Source organism: Triturus cristatus, chromosome 5_1, assembly GCF_964204655.1.
Source record: "Triturus cristatus chromosome 5_1, aTriCri1.1, whole genome shotgun sequence".
Taxonomy (NCBI): domain Eukaryota; kingdom Metazoa; phylum Chordata; class Amphibia; order Caudata; family Salamandridae; genus Triturus; species Triturus cristatus.
In genome coordinates this window covers 43,833,077-43,845,201 of record NC_140587.1, presented here as the reverse complement: position 1 = coordinate 43,845,201, position 12,125 = coordinate 43,833,077, and the positions used below count along the sequence as shown (strand labels likewise).

At 49.8% G+C, this 12,125-nt stretch overlaps 1 protein-coding gene across 1 annotated transcript in view; it reads right to left on the bottom strand.

Annotated features, from left to right (window-relative positions):
* Window positions 1–5,673, bottom strand: part of DGAT1 (diacylglycerol O-acyltransferase 1) — a 316,877-nt gene extending 311,204 nt beyond the window's left edge. The window contains exon 1 of the mRNA XM_085604343.1: window positions 5,267–5,673. Coding sequence (XP_085460469.1) covers window positions 5,267–5,415 — 149 coding nt within the window. The 5' untranslated portion in view covers window positions 5,416–5,673. The remainder of the gene's footprint in view (window positions 1–5,266) is intronic.
* Between the last annotated feature and the right edge of the window lie 6,452 nt (window positions 5,674–12,125).

Sequence of the window (12,125 nt, the reverse complement as noted above, 5' to 3'; positions counted from 1 at the left end):
CCACCGCCTCCCTCGCCTCCGCCGTGCGCGCCTGTAAGTCTGGGTGCCCTGGGCGGCGTAATTCCAGCTCGCGGAGTTTCCGATCCGCCGTCTCCAGGTCCGCGAGGATAACTCGCCGCACACCGACCTGTTTAGATATGCAGTACCCTCTCACCACCACCTTAAAAGCGTCCCACTCTAGCGCTCTCGTGCTCGCGGTGCCACCGTTGGACGCAAAGTACTCCGAGATCGTGTCACCCAGGTCCGCCTTGAAGACACTGTCCTCAAGGGTCTCGGGACGTAATTTCCAGGTGGGCACCGCCGGCACCCCAGGAAACCAGCGAAGGTCCAACAGGAGGGGGTTATGATCAGAAATGGTTCTGGTCAAATATTCAGACCGGACCGCCGCCGAAACCAATTCGGGCGAACCAAGAAAGCCGTCCAATCGAACGTGCAATTCATGGAGGCTCGAGAAGTAGGAGTAGTCCCTAGTTGTGGGGTGTTGCGCCCTCCAAATGTCCGTTAGGCCCCAGTGAGTCTGCCAGTCTCGACGGTCCCTAGCCAAACGACGAACCGGAGAATCAGGGAGGGGTGGGTGCGAGCGGTCATTGTCTACATCCACTACGGAATTGAAATCTCCACCCAGCAGGATGGGCCCGGAGAGGCAGTGGGCCAACGAGCCCGATAACCTGGAAAGGAAGGCAGTCTGGTCGACATTAGGAGCATACACACAGCAAACGTTTAGGTCTCTCCCTCCCAAAGTCCCCGAAATGGCCACATAGCGCCCCTCTGGATCTATCACTGAGTTCGTGACCTGGAAGGGGACCCCAGCTCTAACCCAGATCAGCGCCCCTCTGGCATATGCGGAGTACGAGGTGCAAAAGACCTGCCCCCTCCATCTACGCTGTAGCGCCGCCCCTTCCGCCTTGTTCAGATGGGTTTCCTGCAGCAGCGCCATTTGTATCCCCCTACGCACTAAATAAGCGTGGACCTTGTGACGCCTGGACATTGTATGAAGCCCCCGTACGTTCCAAGTAACACATTTCAGATTGGCAATCTCAGCCATTGTCCCATATCAGTCTCGCAAAGTCTCCCCAGCTGGGTCCCAACCATAAAAGGACATCGATCCTCATAGCACTGATGGCGGCCATTGTCCCCAAACAAAACTGAACAACCCAAATATTAATTAACTCCCCATCCACCCTCCCCAGAACAGGACCCAAATAGCACCATCTAGTTCCCATCCAAACCACACTCCCCAACAACCCACTACACCTTACTAATCCTGCAGTCGCCACCACAGGAAGGCCTTAAGGGCCAGGTGCGGGCCGGATGGAGGCAATGGGCCCTCGTCGCCCAGGCCACCAGGACTAAAGCAAGCCCACAACAGTGTCACGAAAAGACCCCCTGGGGGCCAGTCCAGGGCACCCCGCCCATCCTACCCCGGTAGACAACCACTCTTACCGTCCCCCGCCATCCCCCCGCCGGGCCCCCACCCAAACTGAAGAAGCACACCCAGTTACCCCTGTCCATCCAGTATGTCCTCCACCGATTGTGGTGTGATCTCCGGCATATGGCCACTGTCCGGTACAGATCCCTCGGAGTCCGTTGAGCCCCCCTCGTCATCCGGGATCCCCTCCTCCGCCGTGGCATCGTCCCGTGACCCAGACAGCGCCGTCAGCACCTCCAGCACTCCCCTCCGCTCCGTCGATGTCTCCACAGTTGAGGGACCCCCCGATCGGCCTCCGCGACCTCTAGTCCTCCTGGATCTCCGCCTCTGTCCCGGCTCTGCCATCCGTCTAGGCGAAGAGCCGGATCCACCTTTCCCCGCTCTATAGAGTTCGAGCCAGTGACAAGCGTCCTCTGGGGTGTCGAAGAACTGGGTTTTGTCATCGACAATTACGCGGAGTCTCGCCGGGTAGAAGAGCGAGTACTGGATACCCTCACTCCGGAGCTCGCGCTTGACCGCCAGGAAGGAAAACCGTCTGCGTTGGGTTTCATAGGTGTAATCCGGGAAGATGTTCACCTGACTATTCGCCACTTTGAATGGTCCATTGTGTCTGGCGGCATTGAGGATCAGGTCCCTATCCCTGAAGTGCAGCAACCGCGCCACCACCGGCCGCGGGGCACGGCCCTGCTGCGGCGGCCTCGCCGGGACTCTATGGGCACGCTCCAGAGTGTAAAAGGAGGACAAACCCTCCGGGGCCACCGTGTCTCGGAGCCAGGCCTCCAGATACGCCACCATGTCGCCATCCTCGACCTTTTCCGGCATGCCAACCACACGAATGTTGTTCCTCCTGTTGCGGCCTTCTGCATCCTCCGCTCTCTGCTCGAGGACCGTGATCCGGGATAAAGCCTCCTTCATTTCCGCGGCCAGGGTGCGCTGCGCCGGCTCCAAGGTTTTCACCGAGCCCTCCACTTCCTTGACCCGGTCCGACAGTTTGCCGTGGTCCGCTCTAAGGAGACCCAGGCTCGTCGCCACCTGGGCAATGTCCTGCTGGAGGGCCGAGCGCGTGGTCGCTATCGCCTCCAAAACACGGTCGAATTGCTGCTGCAGAAGTGCACCACCGGCCTCCTCTGGACCTCCGCGTTCCTCCTTGTCCTGGGTCTCCAAGTCCGAGACAACCGGGGCAGTCCCCTTGGCACCTCTAGGTTTCCCCATGTCGCCGGCCGTTCTCCGCCCGGGTCCCGGGGCAGGCGTCCCCGAGTGTCGGCACCGGCTACGACTCCCTCGGGTGCTAGGCCTCAGGTCAAGTGCCGGAGATCTCCGTCTCCAAGGCCCGTTGGATCGTCCCAGCCGCGGCCCGTGCCACCACCTTGCCGTCCGGGGGCACCGTGGAGGAGGCGGGGACAATCGTCGCCGGGCCGGGCAGGCCCACACGGCCGACCGAGTGTCACCAGCTCTACCGGACGACTCGCGGTTCCAAAGGGTTGCGCCTCCCATGGGAGTGGGTCAGCCAGGAGAAAGTAGCCAAGTACGATGCAGGGAGTGGGGCCACCGTCGGGATCTCCAGTTGTCCCAACGTGGGCTCCGCTATGGTGTGGGCATCCGTTCATCCGAGTGCAATCCCCAGTAGAAGAGACCACTCTGACCGATGTCCAGTTTCAATCCCCACCGGGAGACCACCGAGCAGGGGGCGCCCCGTCGTCAGCGACGATCCTCCAGTCTATCGGATCCGGCCACGGGGACAAAGAAGTCCGGGCGCCATGTTGGGTCACACTCCGCAGTTCCCTTAACTGCGATTTGCACCGGGTCACCGCTCGTGCCGATCACGCTGGGGGCCCCGGCAGGTCTCCGTTGGGCCGGTCGCCAAAACATGGGGGTCGGGGTGCCCCGTAGCCGCCGATTTACAGGATAATCACGGGCTCAGTCCCGGAGCCGAGCTCTCAGGCGACCATCGCCATCGGCGCCCAAGCCACGCCCCTGTTCTTCACACTCATGGCTGCAATTTATTGCACACTGTGATCGAATGCCAAAAGCAGGAAAACATTTATTTATTTATTGTGTGCTCCCAGGTGATCGTCTGTACAGGTCACATAGTGTAAGCACAGAAAACATATTTAATTTGTAATAAGCTCCATCTCCTGACCAGCACTTGATGTCATTGGTCATATTTTGATTCAGAAAGACCATCGTGCCATTTATAATGTGACTTGAAAGCCTGTTCCTTCTCGTTTTAATATTTATTTCATCCACAAATGCAAGAATACATTTAGCATTTAGTATAGTAAGTACATGAGGCATATAATATCAATTATTAGCTGAATTAACACACCTGGGATCATGGTGTGTATTTTTATTACAAACAGTGCAGACAGATCAGCCCAGTAGATACTTTATTCTTTCTGATATCCCATCTGCAGAGTGTTTACTCCTTCCACCACTCCTTTTCAACCACATAAAATGGAATGTTGAAAGGGTGAGCCACCAACAGCAATATCGCTAGTATCTGTGTGTAAGCATTTCTCATCCAGTAGCAGGGAGAGAGAGAGAGAGCGAGAATATGCTGCTCACTAAAGTTATACACAGTATAAAAGCAACTCTGGTTTCCAGGTTTGACAGAAACACCCCCTAGTGGCGAGAATGAAAATAGTGCCAGATGAATTCCTAGCTTTTTGCAGATGCGCATTCACCAATCGTGAGAACCAGAAATCTGAGGTCCTTCCCATAAGTAAGGGAGCTCGGGGCATCATAAGTAACAAAAAATTGGATAACTCTGGAGGATAATGCACTTGCTAGAAAGAACAGTGAAAACCAAAGGAAATGATGGACGGAGTGTTGAACATTGCAAGCACTCACCCCCAGTCAACTGATCTGGGTTTGATCCATCACCGTTCTTTAGCCCACTCTGCCACCCCAGTTCAGACATGGCCATATGCAAATCAGTCTGACCCTGTGCCTCATGGGAACAGTCCAGCCCGAACTGCCAAGCCATGCCTTCCCTGGACCGGAAACAAGCTTCCTAGGACCGGTTTCTGGCATTTCAGCCGTCTCCAGCCAGGCTTGCTCGAATCCAGTGGCAAAGTGAGCAAGGGACTCACGTCTGAGCATACCCTGCCAACTAGAAAGATCAGTGTACATTCTAACCAAGGGTTTAACTTACCATGAAAGTGCACAGAGGATCAATGTGTCTGATAGAAAGCACAGCATGCAACATGTAAGTCACATATTCGTTTTTTTAATGTAGATAGCTTAGTTGATTACTGTTTTTGTTGCATAGAACCTTGTGTTACCTGCAGGTCAAAAGTTAACATTCTTGTAATGTAGCTCAGTGAGTTATGACCCTGCAGCAAGGACCTGCCTGCAAACAAGAAGGCATATATTTAGAAACTTGCTGTTTTTCCTCAATCTTTTCTTATTTTAAGGATGCTAAAAAAGGCTACTTTGGGTAGTAATAAACACTTATTAGTAAGTGCTATATATATATATATATATATATATATATAGTTATTAGTGAGATAACTAATGGACAGATATATCCAACATTCTAACAATGCATGCAGATTTCGTGCATACAACCTTGGCAAAGCCAAAAAGCTAACCCCGCCCCTTGTTCCACCTTAGCATCTTCCTAAACTCCGCCCACTGCTCCGTTTGGTGAGTACCTGCACTTATTTTTTTCCATTTAAAGCACTGGGCACAGGCAAACACAGGCACATGCAAACACTGCCACATGCAAACACTGCCACATGCAAACACAGGCACGTCAGGCACATGCAAACACAGGCATGTCAGGCACCTGCAAGCAGCTGACAGGGCAGCGCCCCAAACCCGCCAGGCTCTCACCTCAGCTCACCGTGCGGCCCGCGCTCCTCCTCTGCCGGGCCTCCCGCTGCCCTGCCGTCCCGAAGGTCCTCTTCACTGCCGGGACCCGAGCTGCTCGCCAGCCGGCCCACCCTCCGGCGCCCGCCGCGGGCCCGGGGACTCTCCGCCATGGCTGCAGGGGGGCGTGGCACGCAGCGCGAGACGGTGGCACGCAGCGCGAGACGGCGAGCGCGCGGGCACTGACGGGGTTCGAGACACCTCGTAAAGGGGCGCGAGGCACGGAAAGCTCGACTCGCGCTCCGTTGGCAGAACTCAGCCCCTGGGCTCGTCTTGAAACTTTCTGACAGCGCAGCAGGGTTCGATAGGTCACCCACACAGCCGCCGAACGCCAATCACGGTGAGGGTCGCTAGGCCCCGCCCACTAGTAGAGGACTCTTCCTTCCTGACTGTCCAATCAGAGAGCGAGTTCCGCTCTCTCACCTTTCCTTCGGATGTCCCACTTTCTAAGAGACCTCTCGCCCCGCCCCCCGACAGCTGTAGAACTGCAACGCTTGCCCCGCCCACAGGGCTGAAAGTGGCACTCCCATGGTAAGGTGCCAATTAACCAGGGCTATTTATCACTGTCCTGCTGTTCACACTGCTAACACGCCAGTCGGGTATTAAAGCAAACACAGGAGTGTTTATCAAATAAAGTATACGAGCATGAATAGGCTATCAAACTTCAAAATAGTGTAAAAATCAATTCACTTAAACCATGCAAACACAAAATAAACGTAAAAACAAGCATTGGCATAGCCAATAGGTCTCGCTTTTGGGACCTTATAAGTATTTAGATATGCAGCACAATATCCTTGGTGCAACAACATCAACTGTTGCATGGCTAAACACTTATAAGGTCCCAAAGTCGAGACCTATTGGCTATGCCAATGCTTGTTGTGATTGCAATCACAACAGTCCTGGGCCTCTAGTTCAAGGATCGTTTTATGTAGGCCCACTGATATATCTAGGATGATGTAGATGATACCTCAGATAATCACCAAAAGCTTTATTTTTACGTTTTCAATGCTGCTGCTTATTATTTCTTCTTCACAATTACTTTTGTCCCCCATTCAACCCCAATTCAGTCTCTGGCTGTGAGAGTCTGGTTTATTTTAGCTCCTCACTAACGTTTTGGTGGTCAGCTATATTTTATTTATTTAAAACAAATAGAGAAACTTAAAATATTCTGAAAGAGTGCCTTGTTCATAAAACATGTTTACTAGCGTCAGAAGGGAAGCGGGAAAACTTCCCCAGGCCCCACATGTGCTATAGACTGTGGGCGCCAGTGGCATGTGTCATTATAATCGCAGCTTTCTTTATGAAACATTCCATGCCCATGCCGCCAAGCCACGCTTGCAGCTGATTGATGGTGGGCACAAGAGTGCATAAGCCTCCTCTCCCTCGCTTTACACCTCACTCATCCGTGCCCTCCGCCTCTGGTGAGGAAGAGAGAGGGGAGGAAGGAGCTTTAAAGACACAGAGGAAAGGTTCTAGAAAGAGGGGTGACTCGAAGGGAGAGACAAAAGGTGTAGAGAGAGAGGTAGAGGGTCGGGAGGTGGAGAGAAAGAGGGTAGTAAAAAACAGGTAGTAAGAGAGCTGAAAAAACGAGAGAAGGTAGAGAGAGGAAGGGTAAAGAGACAGATGTGTTGAAGTGTGTTGTATTGGAGAACTGGAGAGTGAGTGGGAAGGGGTGGGGAGAAGCGGGTAGCTGAGAGGCGATGTACAGTGACAGTCAAAAGGAGAGATCATTAGAGGTAGAAAGGAAACAACCCGGAATAGAAAGGATGAGAGGGAGAGGTAGAGTTAAAAAGAGGCCCGATACAGAGGCCTGGCTGTGCTGTACACAGGGAGGAAAGAGGTGGTGAGGTACATAGAGGATAGAAAGAAAGATGAGGCACACAAATATTTTGTGGGAAAAAAAGAGATGTGGTAGAGAGAGGAGTGACGTAGAGTGAGAGAGAGGATGAGGGGGGAGGTGATGTAGGTAAACCAAGAGGAACAATAAGAAAGGCGAGGTAGGGATAGAGATGAGCGAGTCATTGAACGCTTGATCCTGGCCCGCGCCTGACCCTTGGCTCTGGCGCAGCTCAAGCCCAAAACGAGCAGAGCTTTCAGGGGAGGCTGTAAGGCTTAGTGACTACAAATGCCGCCCATGTAACATGGGGAGCACGGTCCGACCCGGCCTGGACTCAGCATCCTGTCAATCCGGCACAGCTCCCCATTTTATGTTTCATGTTTAAAAAAAAAAAAGAAGTGTCAAGTAGTCTGTGGCGAAGCACTCCTATTTCCGTGGGAAAGTTCGTGCTATGTGACATAGATAACAAACCCAGGAGTGGTGTGAAGCACGCGTACTTGATCTCTTCTCTTATGTATTTTGGTCTTGTTTTAACCGCACTTTTGAGCACCTTTCTTTGTTGCACGTGATTATATCCTTATTTTTATTTAATGGGACTATTCAACACACACAACATACACAACTCTTCTCAAAAAACGGTACCTTCTCTTCATTGCCAGCACCTTTCATATACCATCTTTTTTCATGAACTACTAAACTTCATTTACTTTGAATATATTAACCAAGTTTCCTTTCACAGTTGTTTATTGTTGACATATATTGCACTGATTAAAGCTGCTTCCTTGTATCCTCCAATTTTAGTGCTGCCCCTGACGAAGGGCCACACTGGCCTGAAATGCATTGGGCTACATCGAGTTATGACGTTGAATACACTCGTTGTGATGCTGAAATATTACGAATACCTCATCCTCTAAAGGATTTATTGAATGGATTCACCTGAATAAAATTTTCGAATTACAGAATTTACCCTCGCTTGATTAATTTCTCCGTTGGAGTGCAACTCGAGTGACACGCTCTTGGCTAGAACGTGCTTTTGACTGATTACCATCCCTACGCAGGGTGATCTTCTCGTCTGCACCTATACCTCGTTACACTTGAACTACCCCTCTTGAACCAGAGTGCGCCTCCTCTCTATTCCAATTTTCTTTCGCAAAAGTGAAAGTACTCGCCCTCCAGATGGCGCCTCGGGCGCTGAAAGCTGGTGGCTGCGCGCGTAACCGCAAGCTTGAGGCCAGCAAAAGCCTCTGGTGGCACTTTTAAAAGCCACTTACTAAATGTCTCGAAGAGACAGTGCCTGCGCTGTCTCAGGCGAGACCTAAAAATACATACGTTTTTCACTGCAGATTCGTGTTTTACTCGCTAAACATGTTATATGTGATAGACAAAGTTATTTGTCATATGATTATAACTGTATATTCTGTATTGATATTTTCCTTTATTGGATAAAGAAGCCACATCTACTGAACAGAGCTGAACCACTGTTCCTAGAGTACAGGCATCAATCGTATATGCTTTCATGACCACAACGGATATGCACTAGAGTCCTCTCCCTCACTCCTATTTACTTTAAAGTTCATGCATGGGCACAACAACGACAAGAACATGATGCAGAGCTCAACTCTGTACCACACGCACAGCCCTACACTGCCCTAAAAGGCCCTATGAAATGCATACTCTCCTCCCGTGGCACTCACACGGAGGAGCATGCTACCCGTCCGCAGAGCACATCAGCAGCCCACCAGAACCACTACATAAACACTAAGACAATACAAAACCATTGTGCGACCAACATGAACTCATCTATCTGCAAAACCATTCAGGGGGGCCAAAAAGATTTGCAGCTAGCATAGTTTTTTGCTTTGGTCCGCATGCCACTACTTTAATCATGATCATAAGTCCACGCTATGTAGCCAGCACAACTGCTAATGTTCTTGTCTACTGTGGGCGCTATGCACAGCACGTCCCTCAGAAGGGCTTTTGCTTTATCAAATCCTATAATCATTATATTTTGGACACCTGTCCATGAATCATTCATTCTATAATGGGAAGGGCCAGAGTGATGTACTTATACTATTCCATTCTGTAACTGGTGTCATGAACTACATAAGAAAAATATTTTGGCACTAGTAATAAAAATATAAATACAACTATTAAGGTGTGCCACAAGCTGGGGTTGTGGTACATGCAAAGTATTTTAAACAAACATGATTAAAAATTAGCAGAAAAGAAAAACAGAACATGACAATGCATTTTTCCCATTAGAAAGGAATAATTGCTCAAGCAATGCCGAATCACTTTGCATTTCAATGATGCCTAAACTAGTTAAAATAAAAAACAGCTAAAGCAAAAGTAACCATAATTTTCTGATAATCAGCAGCACGTTTAAGTCTACATCAGTCCTTACACTTGTGCGACTGTCTGCCATGTCAAAAAGAAATCCCAAAACAAGAAGTTGCGATATTTGTGTGGAAATGTAATAAACTTGCCCCGACGGGTGAAGCACGGCTTTCTGAAATCGGGAGGCTGTGTTTCCAGCAGATATGGTGCGGCATAAAACCATTTCCTCTAAGGGCCCCATACGGAAAAGACGTGCTCTTCTGTTCAGTGAATATCTGCAGGTCTGTGCGAACAGTGCAGAGTATGCAGGCTATAGGTGAAAGCAGCAGAGCTCAGTGAGCTGAGTAACATCATGGTAGGATCACTTCCGCATCGGTACATCTCTCCCCAGGAACCCTAGATAAACCTAACGATGGTGGTGCTCCAGCTCTCCGGTGGGGGCATGTGGAAATATAAAGCGCATTAAAAAGTGAACATTCAACCCTTAAACAGGAGCTAATCATACCAAAAAAAATCAAAAATAGGCTCCTGGACGTTACTCCTAATTTGGAGTAGATTTTCATTAAAAAAAAGTAATCCCAGCATTACAGCAGAGTGCTAATCTGTATACATGTACCCATGTGTAACTGTATATGGTGTACTTCTGCAAGTGCCAAGTAGTTTGTGGCGAAGCACTCTTATTTCCGTGGGAAAGTTCATGCTATGTGACATAGCTAACAAGCCCGGGAGTGGTGTGAAGCACGCGAGTGGTGCGCGCGGTGTGTGCGCAGCAGCGGCGAAAAGTGAAAGTGCTCGCCCTCCAGATGGTGCCTCGGGCGCTGAAAGCTGGCGGCTGCGCGCACGCTCGCGCTCGTAACCGCAAGCTTGAGGCTAGCAAAAGCCTCTAGTGGATCTTTTAAAAGCCACTTACTAAATGTCTTGAAGAGACAGCGCATGCGCTGTCTCAGGCGAGACCTAAAAAGGCATTGGCAAAGTCAGGAGATCTTCTTATGGTCGCTAGCCTATTTTGTCAGTGCTTGTTTTGCTTTGTCATGGTTTTTGCAGGACATTATAATTATGGAACTTGCTAGCAGCTCGTCTATTTAAAAAAAAAAAAACCATTGCAAGAAGCAGTTTGTTGGGCCTCAAAAAGCTCAGGTTGCCATAGTAGTCTAGCAGACTAGCACTACTTTCTATGTGGATGTGCTCCTTGTGAAAGGGAAGAATTCTATCACTCACAGAGATGTTAATAAATGGCCGAAGTGAACTCACTCACTGCCCTTTGTTGTGTACTGTGGTGGGCTGAATGAAGAAAAATGTGAAAGACACAACAACCGACCAACGGATGAAGAGGTCTAGCTGAAAGCCCTTATGCATAGGTATATTGTACATGGAATTGTAGTAAAATCAAAAGGTCCTTTCTAATACCACACTGAAAAAAGGCCCTAGCTTTTGGTCGCAGGGTGGAAAGCGGCTGCGTAAAATGAATTTCAGCTTTTCTACCTGATTGCAGATAAACATTCACAGGTAGTGGCACAAGTGAATGTACTCTCTCCTTGAAAGCCCCCCTAGCCTCAGCACCACCACTTCCAAAGACTTCCTCAACACAGAGCTAAAACTACTCCTCATTGAAAGACACATCCCAGAGGGTTCATGATTGTCAGACTCCGCTCGGGGAGTCACAGGGCTGACTGAGGCTACTGGGGCCCAACCATGGTGGTTGAGGTAACTTTCCACTGAAGTTCTGGGGTCCGTCCTACTATGGCTATGCAAATTGGGCCGAGTACAACCCTTTCTGCACTTGCTTAGGGCAAGCAATCACGGGCCTCTTGGGAAGGTAGAGTGCGTGCTAGGGGCTAGAGCTCAGAACTCAGCAGTCGGCCAAGAGACACAGTAACGTATTGTTCCACCCAGGGTTTATCTCAATCCCACAGCAGAACTAAATATTAGACAATTCAATGTAAATTAAATACAGGGTAATGGGTAATCAACTATGCTGCGTCAAACAATGAGGTGCCACACCCCTTTATCCCCCATCTTCTCAGAATCATCCCGGGACCCCCCTTCTTTTCGCTAAAGTTGAGATCCTGTATCTATGGTCCCCAACACACTAATGGTTTAGCAAGGTTTAGGCTCCAGTCCTGCATGAAGTCACTTCTCTAGGCGATCAAACGATCACCCACAATCTTATGGGCAGAAAAGGAGGTGGACTAGCTGTTGTGTTCAGGCAAATATTACATATCACTAAAGTTGATGACCTCTCCATAAAGAATTGTGAGGCTCTTCTCACCGGATGCAATCCTACACGTCTTCCTCCTGTAACTTCCTGCTCCTTTCCAGACCTTCACCTAGCAAGGTGACCTTCCCAGACACACTTCTAGACACAGTTTAAAAACCTGACAACAATACACTCCAACCTATATGCTTTCCGGGTGACCTCAACATTTGACTTGACAAACCCAATATGACCCATCCAAAAACAATATTTACTGGCCTAGACGCACTGAACCTGCATTAGATTGTCCACAAACCCACACACATCACTGGACATATCCTAGATGCCATTTTTGCTAATACCGAAATACTTACCTTTCAAACTATAAATCCAGTCACATGGTCAGACCACCATTTGCTTGCTTTCCAGTATAAAACAACACTCGCCTAAAACTA